At 40.7% G+C, this 22,001-nt stretch overlaps 1 protein-coding gene across 30 annotated transcripts in view; it reads right to left on the reverse strand.

The window, feature by feature from the left end:
- HDAC8 (histone deacetylase 8) overlaps positions 1–22,001 on the reverse strand; it is a 235,475-nt gene that overhangs the window by 149,182 nt on the left and 64,292 nt on the right. For 29 of the 30 annotated variants that reach the window (XR_003677802.2, XR_003677801.2, XM_028482232.2 and 26 more), the window contains exons 6-8: positions 16,963–17,075; positions 13,101–13,178; positions 12,405–12,513 (exon numbers count right to left, since the gene is read on the reverse strand). Coding sequence is in view for 28 of the 30 variants with exons in the window: in XM_028482232.2 (XP_028338033.1) it covers positions 12,405–12,513; positions 13,101–13,178; positions 16,963–17,075 (300 nt within the window). In the remaining 2 variants the exon portion in view is untranslated. Of the gene's footprint in view, positions 1–6,713; positions 7,005–12,404; positions 12,514–13,100; positions 13,179–16,962; positions 17,076–22,001 lie in introns of those variants that run through there. The other variant, XM_055081563.1, reaches the window with a different exon arrangement.

A 22,001-nucleotide genomic window follows, 5' to 3' on the forward strand; every position in this document is an offset into this window, starting at 1 on the left:
GAATGAAATATCATTCCAGATTGCTTTTGGGAAAGCTTCCCTAACCACTGTAACAGTAGTATCTGCTACACTGCAATCATTAATTTTAGGTTTTGGGAAAGTATAAAATCGCTTACCCAGAAAGGAGGGGGAGGACAGGCATCTCATTATACTACATTAGTAACTTCCCTATAGACACATAAGATATTCATTTGAAATGCAATTTTCTTGATGAGAAACCGGATCCCTCAGTATTGAGCAGTCTGCTCTTCAGACAAGGCTATGCAAATGAGGACAAGAGACTGTGGCAGCTGTTTCTACAGGCATTGATTTGGGGAAGGTGATTGGTGCCGGAGGTGGATAAAAGCCAGGGGTGATGACGTTAATGATGCTTTTAGAGAAAAGGAAAAGCCCAAGAACCAAATTGTAGCATTATCCCCTTTTCTTTTACTCCATCAGGGTAGACCACAGCTTCTACGGTGTACACTTGGGATCATTCACTGGTGCCACTTTACCTCTAATACCAGTGGTGGAACCTGTTTTTGTTTTGTTTGTTTGTTTTTAAATACATAAAGTTCTAAAAGATTTCTCTCAGGGAAATGGAATGCCAGAAAGATGGTGTGACAATTATCCTTAATCAATGTTGGTGATAGATTTGGTAACCCAAACTTGCCCCTCTATAGCCAGACCTCTGATTGGTGCATGCTCCTAGCAGGTTTGTCTCCTAACTGCTCACTTGCAAATCAGCCTAGACCAGCCTTATCATCTTTGTATTTTCCAACAAGCACCCTCAGCACCCTCTAGAGACGTCCTCAACAGAGATTAAAGAAATGAGGAATTCAAAGTTGAAAAACCAAGAAGGGCAGGAAATGGAGAGAAGAAAGAAATATTTGCTACTAACACTGTGAGCTTCCAAAGTCAAGGTGAGAAAATTTATTGCCAACAGCAAAACCCTTTCTATGATAAAAAAATTTTTAACATCTTTATTGGAGTATAATTGCTTTACAATGGTGTGTTAGTTTCTGCTTTTATGATAAACATTTTAAACCTATTGCATTGTATGGGATTCAGAGGAGGGATTGCCTTAAGGACCCAAAGATGGCTAATCAATCCCAAATGGGAGCTTGTCAACTTTTCACAGGTATTGTCTTCTCTAAATTCCCTCAGTCATATCTCAACTCAGGTACTGCTGACTCATTCTGCAAAAACTCAACCTGCGGGGGATGCAGCATATGGTAAATGCCTCGGAGATTCCTGAATATCTATTACAAATGGTTCAGGGATGCAGGGAACTGGGGTGGGGGGGCTCCCTGAGGTGAGGATGATGTGTCATTTTGTTTGGGGCCATGGGTGCCTCTTGGACATATCCAGAAGACATTTAATTTCCTATAAGTCTCTCTTTCTGCTTTTAGCATCAGACAAGGTGTACTGATTCCATTAACATCTTTAGGATAAAACAAAACAAAACACCCAAAGCTATAAAAGAAAAACCAACCAACCAACCTCAAACCTCTAAACCCCCAACCTTCCCAAACAATCCTCAGATCACTTTTGCTGTTTTATTTTTTAAGATGTAGTTTCTTAACATTTTACAGGGGCATCTTTTCTCTCATTGCTGAGTCCATTATACAGAAACACAGATTCTAATTGGCATCCCTTTCTAACATGCTTTGTAGTAAGTAATTCCACACATCAATTATATGTCACCTTGGCAACAAAAAGGGCTGTGCACTATTTTTAGTTTATTATTACTTATCTCTTTACCTCTTTGAAGTAAACCATTCTCATTCACACAGGGGAAAGTGAGTCATCTAGAATTAAAGGGCCTTACCAGCGGCCTAGAGTGAATCGTCGGAGCTAGAATTAGAACACTAATTCTAATTCAAATCTAGTGCTCTTTTCACTAAACCCCAGTGCTCTTTGGCTCTTCGCATTCTGAAAGGCCCAAGGCCCTAGGAAGCAGAATATATATTATCTGCACAGGGGGTGGGGTAGGTGGAGAGGCAGGCTGGTTTGGAGAGCTAAACTGAAACAAACAAACCAAACCAAAACCAAACCAAAAAACCCCAAAATGGAAGAGGGCTTAAAGATATGAATCCTAAGTCTAGCTATACTACTGACTCTTTTTTTGACCTGGGGTAGGTCATTTTACTGCTCTGTAACCACCAGGACCACTCACACAAGCACAGATTACATTCTGCTATGCATCACATTATTTGGGCATGTCTCATCCATCGCCTTTGCAGCCTCCACAGCATGGAGTTCAGGGAGAACACTGCACTTGGGGGTCAGACAAAGTTGGATCCAGTGCTTGCAATAGCAACTTGGACAAATAACTTCTCTGAACCGTCTCTGTAAAACAAGAATATTCTCTCCCTTACAGGGTTATTATGAGGATTAAATGATACAACATTTGCAAAAGTCTTCTCCCGGCACCAGGCACATGGTAAGCACTCCCTAATGTTGAATGAATAAATGAATGGCCTTAAGTCAGGCCCTTCGAGTGCTATGTTAATTCCTTCAGCCCACTAGGATACTGTTGAGTTCAGCACAGCACACCATAGCAGTGACTTCCTGAATGGTACTCTAATGTTCCCCAAAGGCAGAGAGAAATTTCATAGTGTCACTGCCTGGTTATACCTGTTCTGGGAATACAGTAATTCCTTTTCCAGTGCTGCCAATCTATTACCTTTCACCAAACACAAAATTCACTTTAAGAAGGGGCAGAAACACAAGTGCCTTTCTGTTAGATAGAGGTTGGGAGAATATATTATTAAAATTGAAACCGACTTCTCTGATTTCTTAGCAAAAAATCAGATTGGAAGCCAAACAGCTATTTGGCCTTTGCAGACCCTGGATAGTGATGCCCTTGGGGGAAAGGAGAGAGCTGGAGTCATTCCAAACTGTAGTTACAACATTTGTGTGTATATTTACTGCTTGTGCTTACGCTCTCTGCACTTAGTTTTTACTCTCTAAGCCTTGAAGAATTCACAATTTACCTAGAGCACAGTTTTAATACATACGGGTAGAAATATAGGCCTATATCTCTGTTTCTCATTTCCTAATCATATTTTCTACACTCCCTATATACCTGATACTTCTTCTTTTTCAATTCACTTGCTCTGATTTTTGAACTTAGGTAGACAATAATGATTTGTTAACAATAAACATGCCCCTAGCCCTTCCCTCACCCTTCTTTACCCAGGAGGGCCTCCCTAAGATTCAAAGTCGAAATCCTGCCATATAGTTAACACCTGGTGCAGCTCATCAAAATATAATATCCTTTTCCAGATGATTGGAAATCTCTGCCATGCCGTCACACAATGAGGTGTGCAAGAAAAGAGTTTGGGGATTGATTTTCATCATTAACTTGATATTGCACGGTTTTTGTGGGACTTAAAAATAAATGCATTTTTATTACTTTTAAGTACTGCACATAGACTAACTCCAACTCATCATATTTTAGCAGTTATTTTTCTGGGGCAGGATGTATTTTAAACATGCCTATGTTAGAGTGTCTGGTGGATCATTTAGGATCAGTGTCCTGTTGCTTGATGAAATCCAGATCACTCCAATGAAATCCAGATGGGGAAACTGGGTCTCTGGCAACGGCTGCCAGATCTTCTCCATATGAAATCTCTCTAGTCTGTATGCAAATTCAAAACTCCATATCCTGGAAATCCCAAACCAATCAAGTGGCGCTCCGCTTCTTAGTTACTGGACTAAACATAGGGAAGCGATTCATTCTTCCCTGAGGAAATAAGCATGTCTTACATACATCTATCTTGGCACAAAAAGGGCTGGCTAAGCAAATTAATAGTGTAAACAGGACTGTGCTGGGGAATGTTTGTCCTACTTAAGAGAATAAACTTTTTATGCACTTTGTGCACATCCACTAATATACAAATAATTGATATGCTAATTACAAATGATTCTTAAAGCCCTTTCCCTGAGGTACTGTACGATGCTGTTAGTCTAGTTTGAATTACTAGCGTGTCCAGTGCTTGAAAATAATAAAAATGTATTTAAAAATATTCCATAATTCAGACTGGCTTTCCTCTTATTAGGCTGAGTTAGTGAGGCTTGCCTATAATTAAATAGGATAGATGTTTTTCTACTTTCATCCCTAATATATTTAAGGTGGTCCCCCTACCACCCTGCCCCAACCCCAGCATCCCTCACCTTCCTCTGCAGTATTCTCCTGCCCAGGGCGAGCATATACAAACCCCTTTGCATCCAGCTCACTCCTCAGCAGCACTTGCACGGTTTCTAGGCAAATGCACATACCCTTTCGCTTTTTAACTTGTTAGCTGGTTATTTGATATGGCTTTCTTTGAGGTGTCTTTTCTTTGGTCCCGCTTTAAGTACCAATGGGTATGGCTCTTTCCTGATGGTGCAGTGGGTAACAGCGCATGGAGAGCAAAGCCCGGCCAAACTTAGCATTGGGCCTTTTTGTCAGGTGGGGGACATCAGATTTAACAATCTCTGTACAGCCCATGTCAACAGGATACAACAAAGCAGGCAGCTCATCAGTGCCGGCAGCTGCCGGGTGAATGACCGTGTCAGGCAGTCATTCAGAGCTGTAATATGTGAGAGCGGAGTGTAAAGGGCAGTTTTTTATAGGCTAGAGCGAGGGGACAGAGCAGTGATGAAAGAACACGAGAGGGGAGAGAATTAGGATGGGGGAAGGGGTACATGGTGGAGAACAGCTAAGAGGAGTAATATGAATTTTGATATTAGAATGTCCCACCAAGCACAGACATATTCAAATTTAGGATTCTTTTCAGGGCAGCCCTACGTTAGAGGGTGTAATTCTCAAGTTTTCCATTTATGAGCCAGGTCTTCCTGCCTCTGGGTAGTTTCAGAGCATGTTCTAGCCTCAGAACCTATTACTGCTGTGGAAGAAGAATCAGGTCACTTTCTCCAGGGGGCAGGGATCATTCAGCACTAAGAAGAGAGCAGAGAAGGTACACGTCATAGTGACAGAACAAACCCACCGAATTCTAGGAGATGGTCCTCCTGGACTTACATGAAAAAAAATAAATCGCCTAGGAAGACTGCTAGGGGTAGGGGCTGTCATGGTGTCAGGGCTACTCGGTGCAGGAGTTTAGGAACTTGTCATGAAAGCCACTGGTTGAGCGAGGAAGAAGGATATAAGAACTGTCCTTCTCAGCCGCATAGCACAGGGAGATCAGCTCGGTGCTTTGTGACCACCTAGAGGGGTGGGATAGAGAGGTTGGGAGGGAGGGAGATGCAAGAGGGAAGAGATATGGGGATACATGTATATGTATAGCTGATTCACTTTGTTATAAAGCAGAAACTAATACACCATTGTAAAGCAATTATACTCCAATAAAGATGTTAAAAAAAAAAAAAGAACTGTCTTTCTAACCACCTGGATATAAAGCTCAAAGGATCAGGTGAGGGAAAAAAACCAGTTCTCCACTGCCACCCTAACCAAGTATGGGGGACAAGGCGGGCTCACTGATGGAGGGTTCAGGACAACACAGATAATTAAGCACAGTAGCCCCCCCTCCAAATTATCCTATACTCTTAGGCACTTAATGTCTTTTGAATTTAATATTATATTTTAAAAGACACATCAAATTAGGAACATTAAATGAATGGCCCGCTTTGGTCTCATTTCCACCTGTGCCTAATGTTAACAGTGAATTTAATTAGTGTCTGAGTCATCCATTTTCCAGAAACAACAGGCAATTTGCATCTGCCATACCACACAGAGGCAGAATAGAAGTTTATCAAACAGAACAAAAGCATTGACTACAAATATCTTACTTATGGAGGGCTGAGTTCAACGTTTCAGGCTCATACAAGGAAGTAGCAGCTTCCATGACCTTTATCACTGGGCCATAGTGACCTAGTAATGATCAAGGTGGTATAGGTGTGACCCGACTGAAGAGAGGTAATTTTGCAAAGAATTTTCACCAGCTCTCAGAGTGTAATGAAAATGGGGATGAAGATGGAAGTAAGGCTATATAATTTTTTGTTCTCAAATGCAAATTTCTAGAGTTCTTCCCTTCTCATCAGATGAAAGAGAATTTTGAAAAAATTTGTATTGCTTAAAATATTTATGTATGATTATGTGTTCTTATAGCTTTTGCCACATCACCAAGCTCAAAGGAGTAGGCTATAATTGTTGGGTTCTCTTTCACTGAGGATCTATCTACCTGCTTCTAAAACTGAATGATAAGGAATCTGGAGTCCCAAGTGGAAGATAAATTCAAGATGACATCATTATAATGAAAGAAAAACCTGTCATCATTAAAACATCTCTTCTTTAAATATAACATTAGAAGTCAATAGGGAAAGAAAACATTTCACTTAAATATCCTTTAGTGATGTCCCTTGGTTCTCATTTTATTCCATTGGTATTGGATGAACAAATTATAGCATGGATGGAGAATCTCTACCCTATATGTAGATATGGCCTTCTGCTAGGACCAAGAGATGATATAAATTATACCTACAGTTGCAAAAATGCATAATGTTAAAAGTCTTTAGCGATACTAGTCCCCCAAAAAACACATGAAAAGAATTGTGTGAGGAGACCTCTAGATAATGACATGTGACACTATTCACTTTCTAAAGAAGGAAGTCAGGATTTTCTCCGTTGAAAATAAAGGAAAAAGCAGATTTACAGAATCTCCATGTTTTCAAACTTTAATCAGAAATTTAAAACCTAAGAAGTAAAATCTCACAATATTTATTCTTGTTTTTGATGCGTAAAATTACAAATTAAATCCTTAGGATTAAGAGGTTTTTGTTTTTTTTTTTAAATTTATTTATTTTGGGGTGTGTTGGGTCTTCATTTCTGTGCGAGGGCTTTCTCTAGTTGCGGCGAGCGGGGGCTACTCTTCATCGCGGTGCGCAGGCCTCTCACTATCGCGGCCTCTCTTGTTGTGGAGCACAGGCTCCAGACGCGTAGGCTCAGCAGTTGTGGCTCACGGGCCTAGTAGCTCCGCGGCATGTGGAATCTCCCAGACCAGGGCTCGAACCCGTGTCCCCTGCATTGGCAGGCAGATTCTCAACCACTGTGCCACCAGGGAAGCCCGTTTTTTTTTTTTTAATTGGCAAAAATCTAAGTTGTACTTTTACAAACATAAGCACAATGGATTGTGTATACTACAGATCTTGTGGTTCATTTGCATAATCTTAAATGGTTTCTTTTTTTTAGGACTTTTCTGCAATCCCTGGAGATAAAAATTTCCAAGAAGTCTTGGGGGGGGGGTATTTTTTCCTTGTGAAAACATTTCAGACTTCCATGTGATACTTTGGGGACAATGTAGCCGATGGTTAATGCTAGCTGTGTGACCTTAAGCAAATCAACCTTTCTAAGCTCCAGTTTTCTCATTTATAAGATGGGAATAAGAATACCTAGCTTTGCAGGTATTATAGACTGTATATTGCTATAAGTATCAAATGGAAAAAATCAAATAAATGATTAGTACAATTCCTGGCACAGGCAAGTCCTCCCTAGGAGCTAAGCTCCAGGGTGTGGGAGCCTCATCTGTTTTGTTAACCACCACCAGTACCTACGTACAGGGCGGGCATGAAGCAGACACTCAATAAATATTTATCGAATGAATGAATAAAATAGTGTCATTATTCTAAAATATAAACAAATCCCCTATGTTGTTGTATTGGTAGCTCCCCCTTTATTCTTGTTAATTAATGTTTTAAAAACCCTATAAGGTGACTTGAGGCACTCGATTCTTTTGTAGGAAGGTCAGAGTGGCTTCAGAGAGGTGAATTTTGGTTCCAGACCCATAAGGAATGAATCCTGTGCTTAAAACACTACTGACTTGTATTTCAGGGGCCATGTCAGGCTCTAAGGAAAATTCTCACACAATAAATATAAACCACAGAGACACTATATGGTTTTTTTTCTCTTCCTCATTGAATAGCAGCAGAGCTCAGTATAGACAGAAGAAGGAATTCCCCACAGGAATAAAAGCTTGGGTTTAAATGAGCTATTCCTTTAATGAGCTTGCTGTTGTCCTAGAGAACAAGTTATTTCTGAACAGGCTATCCTGGTTATCCCAAGCACAGTAGAATTAACATTTGAAAAAAACAGCTGAACAGCTATAAAAAATTATTTAAAATAGAAAAGTATAATATTTCTCTCATAAAAGAAAGGAGGCAAAAATATTATTTTTTGTTGTTGTTGTTGCTTCTTTTAACTTCCGGAGTCCCTGAAGTTTTCTTTAGGTCAATGGTCTTTGATGGCAAAAAAAGGTTTCTTTTAATTTTGAGTTAAAGAATATAAGCCATAGGACTCAAGGTAAACAGGCCAAATATAGGAAGATTCTTATTTTAATAACTACTACTGTGAACCCTAGTTCACTAGAATAAGATTATTTCTTTGGTTGGACTGATAGCTCTTACTAGCAAAGTTTTGCATATGTGGATATAAAGACTACTATTGATTGAGAAGCCCCTGCCTAATAGGGCCTTTCATAAGTCCTATTCATTGAGAAGTCTGTTTAACAATGTGTTTTCCTTTTGGTGAAATATTTATGCAGTGTCTGTACTTAATTATTTTACAAAGTCGAATAGCTGAATATTCTCAACAAATAATTATTTTACAAAGTCGAATAGCTGAATATTCTTAACAAAATGTGAGGTTTTTCCCCCAAAATATTGTGTCAACTTTAGTATGCTTTGTATCCATACATACCATAAGTACCATATATATAGCTTTCCTATGAGATATATCTTAATAACTGGATATTTAGTAAAGAATGCTTTATGGCTGTTAGGGCTTAAAATGATAGGTAGGATACAAACTAAGAAGTTTGGACACAACTCTGAAATTCTTCTTCAAGTTACACATATGTCATGACAGTTCACAGTGGGCAAGTAGTTTGGTCATCCTGCAAGATTTAAGGGTTCAGAGAGGTACCTCTCTTGAACCAACCGCAAGAAGTACTGGTTATTTGTCCTTTTCTCCTAGACTCCTTAACTATAAATGTTCCCGAAGTCATCAACACAGCCTTCTGGGTAGTAGCTTAAACATTATTAAAATTATCTCATATCGCATTCAAATACAATTAGAGAGCAAACAGGTTAAACAAAGGCAGAGCAGTATTTTCTCTTTCAGATGACAGAGCCTGGGAATTAGCAAACGGTCCTTTTGGCAAAACAGATTTCCTCTCCCATCAAACTTTGCCTGTATATAAATTATGGGAAGCTTTTGGGAATTGTGACCCTTGCCCTTCTAAATTAGCATGGAATGACCTAGGGAGCTCTCACTGTGAAATTGTCTTTTTCATAAAATGGAACTTTTGGTGCTGAAAACCTTCAACTAAAGATTCCATATCCAGTCTATTAAAAAGGAAACCCTAAGACATTTTTTTTTAATAAAGAGAGTATATTCAACCTCAAGATGAAACCATTAAGTTCCTGCCTAACTGGCAAAGTCAAAAAAGGCTACAGCAGAGGAAAAAGACATAGGAAAAAAAAAAGGAAGGAAAGAAGGAAGGAAGGGAAAGAAAAAGGGCTCCTGAATCCCACAGGGAGATATAGTTCAGGAGCAAACTAGTGGCAAACGAAAATTAGAGCATCTTGTAAGTGAACCAGCAATAAGAGGTCCTTTATTTATCACAGGTAAGAAGTGAGCCAGAAAACCAGTGGGCTCATGGAACAAAAAGGATGAAAAAGAGATTGCAGATGAACTGAATGACCTTTTTACACGAGTGAGCTATTTCTGTCTACTCTGTCTTTTGAGGTAGGCAGATGAGCCAGATGTCATAATGGTAAATGAACAAGACATTCTGGTTCCAAGCAACAAACTAGAAATAGTCAAAAACATAATGACTGGGACTAAGCGATACAGTTACTAGGGCTGACCCTCTGCAAAACTATTTAGGTGGCAAAGATTGTTCTGTTGTTTGTACCCCTTTCCCACTACTGCTCCTCTGAATGCTCAGGATGCTCACGCTCTAACCCTTTCAAAATCTGCTGTCAAGAAAAGCTCGGTGGAACTGTATATCCATGGCAGAGTTAGGATAAGGAGGAGAGGTTCCATTTTATGGCCTATTTCTAATTGTAGAATAAAAGTATGTTTCCTGTTAAAGGAATTTCAGATATTAGTCCAACAGATGGGAGAGATGTTTGGGTCAGGAAGCCTTCTTGGCACCCTTGGAATCAGAGCTGTCTTCATGTAACACCCTGACCACATGACTTCTGAAAGAAGTCAAAGGGAAAAATGATTGTCCCTCTGAAAGAAGTCAAAGGGAAAAATGATTGTCCCTCTAATCAAAGCCTGGAGCCTGTTATTCTCGGTGATCGCTGTGAGGTTTGCCAGTGTGGCTCACAGGTGAAGTGGGCCCTGGGAACTATAAACTGACGAGTGTCTGGTACTCTGGTAGGCAAGCTAGAAGAATCTTTAATAAACGCTGGCTATCTGAACACTGGGGTGGAGGCGGCAACATGGTTTCTGTAAAGGGAAATCATGTGTGATCCTCCACGGAGCTTTTCCTCGGGGCTAAACTCACTTTTATTTATTTTTTTTTTTGTGGTACGCGGGCCTCACACTGTTGTGGCCTCTCCCGTTGCGGAGCACAGGCTCCGGACGCGCAGGCTCAGCGGCCATGGCTCACGGGCCCAGCCGCTCCGCGGCACGTGGGATCCTCCCAGACCGGGGCGCGAACCCGGTTTCCCTGCATCGGCAGGCGGACGCGCAACCACTGCGCCACCGGGGAAGCCCCTAAACTCACTTTTAAAATGTTTAATTAAGTTTGATACCAAGGCTGTTTTTAAACATGAAATTCTATGGGATTACAATTTTTAAAAATCATGTAGTAGGAACTGGTTTAGAGAGAGAAAGGAAATTTAGGGGAGAAACAGAATTTTTCTGATTGAAGAAGGGTAAGTAGTAGACTGGCTTGGGGGTGGGCACTGAGAAATCCTCAAGTCTGCAGATGATATTCAGCTTTTCTGGGCAGTGAAATGCCAAGGTGATGGGGAGAAAGAAAGACCTCAGGAGGTTTTATGACTGGCAGATGAGCTTCAGTAGGGGCACATGTAAGGTAATCCATTTAGGGAAGGCCAGAGATTACAAACTACACTTGCAGGATGACGAGTGCTGACCTTTCAATTAAGGCCCAGGAAAAAGCTCTAGGAAACCCCGTGGACAGAGCACTGAAGAGAACAACCTAGTTTCCTGATACGGCAAAAAAAAAAAAAAAAAAAAAAAAAAAAAGGCAACAAAATGTTGGGCACTGTCAATAAGGGGATTAAAAGAAAAACAAAATAATTCTCCTTTTACATAGAACTACAGGACATTTTTGGTAAAGTTACGTAAGCAGCTCTGATCTGCACATATCAAGAAGGACAGAACAGAGCCCAAGAGGAACAAAGAAGGGCAATTAAAACCATCAATGGCAGGCTCAAAAAAAAAAAAAAAAGAAAAAGAGGCCTTTTCAGTCTGACAATGCAGAGGTAGCCAGGGGACATGATCAAAATATGAAGAGGCTAGGGCTGCTGCTGATGACCCAGCTTGCCAAAACTCTTGAGCTAAGAGGCACCTTTGAAGCATAAAGTTTTTATTTTTTAATACTTCTACTTTGTTTATACAACTGCCAGTGACGACGGCCAGTGCCGGCTCCTTTGGGAAGTCCCTGTTTCCACCAGAAGGTTGGGAGAAATCTGAGCCAAGTGGGAGAGGGATCAAAAGCACCTCAATCCCCTCAACCTTAAGTAATGTTGACTTGCTGACTTCTAGTCAGACTCACTTTCTTTACTGCCAATGTCAGCAGTGAATTTGTTGTACCCGACCAATCTCAATTTTCACGAATATGAGTTTAGCCACCCTCTTCCCCATTCCGTAGGGCTTTTCAGCCCCAATGGTCTGATCTACACAGTGGCACCAAACTGTCTGCCTACAAGGGGCTGTAATTTAATCCTTAACCATAGCGCAAAAAGAACAGATTTCTGACTCCAATTTTAATACAACGGATAGAACTCAAGAACTTGTAATAAAGAACTCTCTAGTATTCACACCAGTGGATGGAAGCGGATCTCCATAACGGAAAACCAAAACTGACCCTCCCGTGCTAATGAAATCATATTATATGCAGGTTTTAGCTAAGAAACTAGTAGACAAGGGATCCCCAGGACAGCCGAGAAGCTCTGCTCTTGGGAAGGCCTTAATCATATAGAGTGGCAGGTAAGATCAAACTGAGAGTGTGGCTCTGGTCCAAACACTCTGCTCTCCCAGACAGGGGATGGTTACCTGATCAAATAAGCATAGTGAGCAGTGTACAAAAGTTACATGAGTATATAGTAGCTTTTAAATTTTTTTTCAAATGGTTCTTTGAAAACAAGAATTCTGTGGGATTGGGGGCCATCGCATCCTACAGAAAAGTAATGCACTTGTTACTGGCTCAGCACTGCAGCTATACCTTTCGCAGATGTGGTAATACTTCTCATCCTGTATGCCATCCTGAATGGGCACATTTACACTGTAGTACCGTCCCTTCCCTAGGCCGACATCAGACACATCACCTGTTCCTGTCAAAGAGAGGAACACGGAGAACAGTTTTAAGAACATGAGAATTAGAAAACTTGAAGGCTTCTCTGATAGGAATTCAGAAAATCAAAAGGTCAATTAGCAGAACAATCTTGAATGAATGATGATTTCTAAGGGAATGAAATTTTAAAAAAATAACTGTTGTAAACAGTGTTGGGGAAGTAGGAAAACTGTAAGAAAATGGGAAAACCTTAGTCTCCTTCTTGCTGGATCAAATGAACAAAAAAATAGAGATTAACTTCTTCACTAGATTTTTCATACGTCTTAGATTGACATAATACTAATATATCATCGCACTTATCAGGATGAGGGTTACACAGGCTACCTGATAGTACAGTAAGTGTAAGTGAGCTGTCTATTGACAGTCCATGAAAATCATCTGGAAAAAGCAGCAGCATTACATTCCTTTTATCGCTGTCACCTGAAATGACCTGTATTAAATGTTTTGCATGGAGTAGCACCAATACGGCATTCACAGCATGCAGCTATCGAAATATAAGATATAAGAAATGTATAGAACTGCAGTATTTATTCCTCAAATGTAATACTGAGCACACAGATCACTTGCCTGGGAAAAATCCTGGGGAGAATTTGTGCAGGGACACCGTCATGACTTTGGAGGTGAAACTGAAGGCATCTTCTACACCTACCAGAGAAAGAAATGGCAGAAGAATCACTTCATATATGCAACTCTCTGTTTTCAACAACTGAAACTCTAGAAAGCAGCTGTGGGAAGGAAGAGAGAGGGGAAGGTAGCAATAATAAAGCTAGCAAGGTGAGGAATAAAAGTAACAAAACTCTGGTCTTGGATCTCTGTCATTACAAGATGAGGTAGAACTCTGGCCTCAAGCGAAGTCTGGGGTTCCTTTTCAAATTCTCTCAAATTAAAGCTGGACATTTCCAAGCAATGGGGATGTGCAGGCTCTCTTTGACAACCTGTTCTAAAAGGTGGGGAAGGGCTGGAGCTCATAATTGAGGCATTGTCAACAGAGCTACATAAAGGAAACTGGCACCATCTTGGAAGTTTTATGTTTTGTTTCAGTGGTTCTAAGTTAAATTCTTGGGATTTTTTTCAAAGAAGTACAATGTGGCAACCCTTTGAAAAACATGACCAATACGGACATTAGGCATTACATAGTGAAAACCTAATTATAAAATGCCTCTCTATAATACAGATTTGGTTATAAATGCAGTTCACCCAAAGTTCCGTGTGTACTAAGTAACTTATAGTACATGTTTCTGGCTAAAACATGGAAGTAGCCCTTAATAGCAGCTTGAATGACAGCTTTTTAAAGCCTGGAGAAAGACAGGAGGAAAAACTTCTAGAAAGGAGTCTCCTTTCCATTTTAACAGTCAGAAAATGAAGAGAGGTCTGGGAGATAGAAGATGTCTCTAACAAGCCACTACTTATTCAGATAAACACGCTCCCCACCTCTACACTTTTCCTCCCAGAACCACATAATTGTCATACTGTATTCAGATAATCTGTTTGTAAAATGGAAGAACTCTTAGCAAATTCATGTATTACCCTCTTTGATACTTCGAATAAAGAAATTGTCTCTGTTTACTTAATGCTTTCAGTCTTCATTAGAGGCCAACAGAGACCTTAAAAAAATATTGACTCTATTTGTATATCACAGGTATGTTTGAATTTCCCAAGCCTTATGTTTTGCCCTGGGGAGGCAGTTAAAACCAGTTAAAGGCTCCAGGCACAAGGCATTAAGTAAACAAAATAAAACAAAAGAAAATAAATTAAAATAGCATTTTAACTTAGAAACGGAAGTATAAACAAGGATAATTCATGAAAATCCTGATTATTTATCCATCCAGAAAGGTGGTACCAACTTACACTTCTCTCAATGGTGTGTAAGAGTTCCCGTTTTCTGACATCATGACTGACACTGGGTATCATTATTCTTTTTAATCTTAGGCAGAAAGAACCGTCTTGTTCTAATTTGCATTTCTCTGAGTCTAACGGTGTTGAGCACCTTTTCATATGTTTAGTAGCCATTTGTATCACTTCTCATGGGAAATGCCAATAGGTGTTGTTAGAAAATCATACTTTAAGAAAGGACATAAACAGAGAGGAGGGTATGGGGCTCGGTGTGAAAGGGAAGAGTGGTTAGGTAGCTGAAAGAAGGTGAAGATGGGGTAGGGGTGCTGCTGAGGCCACCGCAGGATGCTAGTTACAGAATCATGGGAGTTTAAAAATAAACCAAATATGTAAGAGTTTGGAGGTGGGGCAGGGGTCACTGGAAGGGAGGTGCTGAAGAGGGGAAATAAACCGAAATGAAACACACCATAAAAGTTGGCTAAAACAGGAAACTCTAAATGGTGTAGAAATAACATTGCAAATGGAAAGAATGGTTTCAGGTGACAGTCTTATTTCATTCTTACATGGTTCAATAGACTTGATTCTATTCTTGAACTCTGATACTAAGAGTTTGAATTTCATAATCACTCATTCATTCAACAAATATTTTACTGAACCACTACTATAGGCATAGGTCTGTTTGTTCCTGCCTCTGCATAGGACAGAAAGAATTAAATAACTTGATTTCTGCTCTGGAGGAACTGTAAGTTTCTATGGGAGCAGAAGCCATATACACATTAAAGAATTTGCTCACAATATAAGACAATATATAATTAAATATCAAATCAGTGATAGAAACAATACAGGACAATACAGTGAACAGGGGGAGAGGCCACTTGGGCTGGAGTGGTCGGGACAGATCTGCTACCGACTTGAGCTCTTGGGTAGAACCTGACGATGCAAAAGGGGAAAAGAATACAAAACTAAGTTAGGAAAAAGTACCGCAAAGTCAGGGAGGAGGGAACAGTGAGACGTGTCTAGGCATATTGAATAGAGTAGCCTGGACAGCAAGTAGTGAGAGAGAAGGCTGGAGAGAGGAGGTGAGGCCTCTTTGAGGCAGGGCTTGAAAGACAGGGCAAATAATGTGGACTTTACCTTGAAGACCACTGGTTTTCAAAGTGTAGCCTGTGGAACAACTGGGGTGATATTAATATGGAGATTTCCAGGTTCCATACCAGACCTACTAAATCTGAATACCTGGTGGATGTAGCCCAGGAATCTGCATTTTAAAACAAGCTCTCCCCACCGCCAGGTCATCCTGATCAACATTCACGTTTGAGAACCATTGCTATAGGCTGAGGTTTAGCAAACCAAGTGGCTACATAGTAAATATTTTAGGCTTTGAAAACTACATGGTCTTTATTGCATTTTTTTCTGCTTTACAACCTTGTAAAATGTAAAAAACCATTCTTAGCTCTCTGGTCATACAAAAACAAGCCACCCGCCAAATGTTACCCTTGTTATAGGCAATAAGAGCCTCTTGAAGGGTTTTGAGCAAGGCTGGATTTTGCATTGGCTGAGTATTCAGATATTCATTGGACATGGTTCTCAAAGCAGTGTGTTGGTTGTTTTAACCCTTCTCTCTGTTATCTTTAATTTTCTGTCACCATTCCATGGAAGCTTCCATCTAGCTGAACTCCCTGGGAGGTCTCTCCCACAATTTCTTCCTTTTTCTGTTTTGGCAGCAGAGCTGACCCCAGCTTCCATCACATACTATTCTTTTCATCTCTTATGCCTTAGTTTTGTTAGTTTGTCTCAAAAGATCCCTGGAAACAGGGAAGCAGGAATCACTGATGTGGGGGCAGGGAGGGAATATCCTTAACTAATTTGACTGGATAAGTGTCCTAGATCGATGGAAATGTGTGTCATACACAGGCTATAGTAAAGAAACAGAATGAGGGTAACTGTCACTGTAGCTCTACGTTCTAGATGAAAAGTGCACAGGAGGGCTGAATACATCCTTTTAGTGAAGTCTTCTAAGAGAGGATTAATGGGGTTAAGGCAAATTGTTAGGGTCTGCTGCTATTAAAAGTTAGAGAAGGTGCCCTGAGTTTGTGGAGGACTAAATATTTTAGCAATACAAAGCAAGTAGCACAGATTTTGATCACTGCATGAGTTGGTATACCTATTGGTGAAAAATTCAGAATGGTAGTCCACCATGCACCTCTTCTGTTTTAAGAGAAGCAACAGGACTCTCAGCTCTGACTGCAGATTTCATTTAGAACCTATGGAAGTGGCCTGAGGGAGGTTACTAAGCACTGGAGTAAACACTAGAAAATCTTACCCTGATTTCCACTTCTTAAAGTTCTCTACTGGAGAGCTTTGCTACTGGAGGAGAGGGGAGGAGAAATTACAAGAATCTGGTATTTTAAAGCAGCTTGGTCAGCACAGGAGGCACTGCATCAGTTAAAAGAATCTCTACCTACTTGAGGATTCTGGATTAGGAAAATTTCAATTGCAAGAGGCATTTCGCCTGTTACCAGTTGCCTAGAAGCAGCTTTACTGATAAAAACCTGCAGTCCTAGCAGCGAAGCACCTTTGAAAGTGAAGGGCTTACCATCTCCATGGTGCAGATCCAAATCCACATAGAGAATACGGTCAAATTTCCGTCGTAAGCGTAATATTCCCAGGACAGCATCATTGAGATAACAAAAACCAGATGCTTCATCTCTGCAAGAAAACAAGTCGCTACAGCCAACAGCCACAAGCAATCCAAGGGAGTCTTTATAGCCAAGGATCTAACCCTTGAGATCTATTCCCTTACACTTTCCCCTTCTTTTAAGAAAAACAAAAATCTACCTAAGAACATTATAGTAAACGGCCCAGCATGATCAGGGAATGAAGTGCTTTGGTAAAGTAAATATTCAGGTGGATTGGTAATATTTCCTATTCGGGATCCCTGATTTTCAAAGATTTAAAATATCATAACTATATCGAACAAAACAGAACCTTTCTCTAATGATTCAGAAATCATTTTTAAAAATTGTAGTACTCTGGGATCATCATGATGAACATTGATGACTACTTATAGGAAAGCTAGAATCTAGAAGGGGCTTTAAAGACTACCTTGCTCAGCCATATGTAGAAGATGTTGGTGACTTGATTTCTCCGTACTGACCCTATGACATAACCTAGAAATTTTTTTTTTGGATAAGTCTTGGCACTTGTTGCTCATAAAAGCTGAGTGTAGAATGTACAAATGCATGACCTCCTGGGCAGTGCAGTGTAGTTGCCTTTCCGTATATGTAATTATTACAATGGTGATTGAAGCAGCTTCTTCTAAAGTTATTTTGCCTCCTTCACTAAAGTTGTCTTCACTGACTTCACTGATGTCCTTTACTGTTTTTGCTATCAGTGATACTGTGTCGCTTTAAACTCTTGTCAACATTAACCTAGTCTTTTATTGCACTTCTATTAAGCCTTGTTGAGTAGATGTAAAAGAACATTATCATCAAACGTGTTATAATTTGTTTTTAAGGCCTCATCCTAAATGCTTCAGTTTCTTTTGCTTCCACAGACACTTTGAACATTCAGCCCGTTTTTTCCTATGTTCTCCCTGATATTTTATTTGAAACAGAATTCTAGGCATGAGCATCATTTAAAATGGCATCTTTGTTACTATGAGATTGTAAGGTCTTTTTATTGCCTACACAATGCATAAACTCCTTCATGAAATCTCTTCCATAATATTTCATATTCTGAACAATGCCCTGGTCAATGAGACAGGTACACCAGACAGCAGAAAGTTGGTAAAAATACCAGTAGACACAGACTTTGCTCATGAAGGTGAACTCAGCGATAATCTAAGCAAAAGAATAGGGTGGCATTATGTATGCAAGCAGAAAGAAACCAATTAGAGAAAAAGGTTTGTCCATCCCTGAATTCTCTGTAAACAAGAGTTAAATATGTAACTTAAAAAGTTCTTGGATGCTTATTTCCAATTATGAAAAGCTTACAATTTTTATATCTACTTACTATCTTAGTACATCAAAAAAGAGATAATGTCTTTCTACTGAAGTCAATAACTTTTGGGTAGTTGGAATGGAACACTGTTAGGCAAAAAGAGGAGGGAGGGCATTGGGGAAGAGGAGAAATACAAATCAATATAAGACATACTTCCTTCCCTCAGAGAGCATACAATGAAGTTAGGGAACCAAGTCATAAGCACAGAAAAACAAAAGCAAAAAACAAACAAAAAAGGCAAGCAGAAATAGTATGGCATACAAAAGAGAATACAGAGAAATTCCATAGACAAAATTGACAAAGCAGAGTCATGTCATTGACACTATTGAACTTTGAGCCCCATGCTTCTAGAAATCAGCATTGGTAGGAAACCTCTCACCCTTTTGTGTTCTGAGAAACAGTTAATTGCAAAAGACCACATTGCCCTGGCATATTCCAGAAAGAACCATTTTCAGGGGGGACCTTCAAGATGGCGGAGGAGTTAGATGTGGAGATCACGTTCCTCCCCACAAATACATAAAAAATACATCTACATGTGGAACAACTCTGACAGAACACTTACTGAATGCTGGCAGAAGACCTCAGACTTCCCAAAAGGCAAGAAACTCCCCATGTACTTGGGTAGGGCAAAAGAAAAAAGAGAGACAAAAGAGTAGGGATGGGACCTGTACCTCTAGGAGGGAGCTGTGAAGGAGGAAAGGTTTCCACACATTAGGGAGCCTCTTCACTGGAGGAGACAGGGGGTGGGCGGCAGGGGGGAAGCTTCAGAGCCATGGAGGAGAGCACAGCAACAGGGGTGCAGAGGGCAAAGTGGAGCGATTCCTGCACAGAGGATCGGTGCCGACCAGCACTCACCAGCCTGAGAGGCTTGTCTGCTCACCACCGTGGCGGGTGGGGGCTGGGAGCTGAGGCTCAGCCTTCGGAGTTCAGATCCCAGGGAGAGGACTGGGGTTGGCTGTGTGAACACAGCCTGAAGGGGGCTAGTGCGCCACAGCTAGATAGGAGGGAGTCCGGGGGAAAAGTCTGGACCTGCCTAAGAGGCAAGAGACCATTGTTTCAGGGTGTGCGAGGAGAGGGGATTCCTCCCCTGTCTGCCCACAGAAGGCAGAGCACCACTTAAACGAGCTACAGGGATTCCTTCCCTGTCTGCCCACAGAAGGCAGAGCACCACTTAAACGAGCTACAGAGATGGGCGTGAGCCACGGCTATCAGCTCGGACCCCAGAGACAGGCATGAAATGCTAATGCTGCTGTGCAGCCACCAAGAATCCTGTGTGCAAGCACAGGTCACAATCCACAACACCCCCGCTGCCCCGCGAGCCTGCACAGCCCGCCAATGCCAGGGTCCCATGATCCAGGGACAACTTCCCCGGGACAACACATGGCACACCTCAGGCAGTTGCAACGTCATGCTGGCCTCTGCCACCACAGGCTCGCCCTGCATTCCAATTATAACTACCGTACCCCTCCCTCCCCCCCGGCCTGAATGAGCAAGAGCCCCCTAATCAGCCGCTGCGTTAACCCCATCCTGTCTGGGTGGGAACAGATGCCTGAGGGCAGCCTACATGCAGAGATGGGGCCAAAACCAAAGCTGAACCGAAGGAGCTGTGTGAACAAAGAAGAGAAATGGAAATTTCTCCGTGCAGCCTCAGGAGGAGTGGATTAAATCCCCACAATCAACTTGATTTACCGTGCATCTGTGGAATACCTGAATTGACAATGAATCATCCCAAAATTGAGGCAGTAGACTTGGGGTTTGCAGACTGATTTGTTTCTGATTTTTATGTTTATCTTAGTTTAGGTTTTAGCGCTTGTTATTATTGGTGGATTTCTTTATTGGTTTGGTTGCTCTCTTCTTTTTTATTATTATTATAATTTTTATTTAAATAATTAAAAAAAATTTATCATTATTATTTTCTCTTTCTTTTTTTCTCCCTTTTCTTCTGAGCCATGTGGCTGATAGGGTCCTGGTACTCTGGCCTGGTGTCAGGCCTGAGCCTCTGAGGTGGGAGAGCCGAGTTCAGGACATTGGACCACCAGAGACTTCCTCCTGGCCTCATGTAATATCAATTGGTGAGAGCTCTTCCAAGGATCTCCATCTCAATGCTAAGACCCAGCACCACCCAATGGCCAGCAAGCTCCAGTGCTGGATGCCCCACGCCAAACAGCTAGCAAGACAGGAACACAACCCCACCCATTAGCAGAGAGGCTGCCTAAAATCATAATAAGTTCACAGACACCCCAAAACACACCACTGGACATGTCCCTGCCCACCAGAAAGACAAGATCCAGCCCAACCCAGCATAACAAAGGCACCAGTAGCCTCCACCAGGAAACCTACACTAGCCAATGAACAAACCTCACCCACTGTGGGTAGACACCAAAAACAATGGGAACTACAAACCTGCAGCCTACGAAAAGGAGACCACAAACACAGTAAGTTAAACAAAATAAGAAGACAGAGAAATATGCAGCAGATGAAGGAGCAAGGTAAAAACCCACCAGACCAAACAAATGAAGAGGAAATAGGCAGTCTACCTGAAAAAGAATTCAGAGTAATGATAGTAAAGATGATCCCAAATCTTGGAAATAGAATGGAGAAAATACAAGAAACGTTTAACAAGGACCTAGAAGAACTAAAGAGCAAACAATGATGAACAACACAATAAATGAAATTTAAAATTCTCTAAAAGGATTCAATAGCAGAAAAACTGACGCAGAAGAACAGATAAGTGACCTGGAAGATACAATGGTGGAAATAACTACTGCAGAGCAGAATAAAGAAAAAAGAATGAAAAGAATAGAGGACAGTCTCAGAGACCTCTGGGACAACATTAAAGGCACCAACATTTGAATTATAGGGGTCCCAGAAGAAGAAGAGAAAAACAAAGGGTCTGAGAAAATATTTGAGGAGATTATAGTTGAAAACTTCCCTAATATGGGAAATGAAATGGTTAATGAAGTCCAGGAAGCACAGAGAGTCTCATACAGGAAAAACTCAAGGAGAAACATGCAAAGACACATATTAATCAAGCTATCAAAAATTAAACACAAGGAAAAAATATTAAAAGCAGCAACAAAAAAAAATAAAAAAATAAAAAAAAATAAAAGCAGCAACAGAAAAACAACAAATAACATACAAAGGAATTCCCATAAAGTTAACAGCTGAAGTTTCAGCAGAAACTCTGCAAGGGAGTGGCAGGACATATTTAAAGTGATGAAAGGGAAGAACCTACAACCAAGATTACTCTACCCAGCAAGGATCTTATTCAGATTCGACAGAGAAATTAAAACCTTTATAGACAAGCAAAACCTAACAGAATTCAGCACCACCACACAAGCTTTATAACAACTGCCAAAGGAACTTCTCTAGGCAGGAAACAGAATAGAAGGAAAAGACCTACAATAACAAACCCCAAACAATTAAGAAAATGGTAACAGGAACAGACATATCGATAATTACCCTAAATGTAAATGGATTAATTGCTCCAACCAAAAGACACAGACTGGCTGAATGGATACAAAAACAGGACACATATATATGCTATCTACAAGAGACCCATTTCAGACCTAGGGACACATACAGACTGAAAGTGAGGGGATAGAAAAACATATTCCATGCAAATGGAAATCA

This window comes from Physeter macrocephalus, chromosome 21 (genome assembly GCF_002837175.3).
Source record: "Physeter macrocephalus isolate SW-GA chromosome 21, ASM283717v5, whole genome shotgun sequence".
In the NCBI taxonomy this organism is placed as follows: Eukaryota; Metazoa; Chordata; class Mammalia; order Artiodactyla; family Physeteridae; genus Physeter; species Physeter macrocephalus.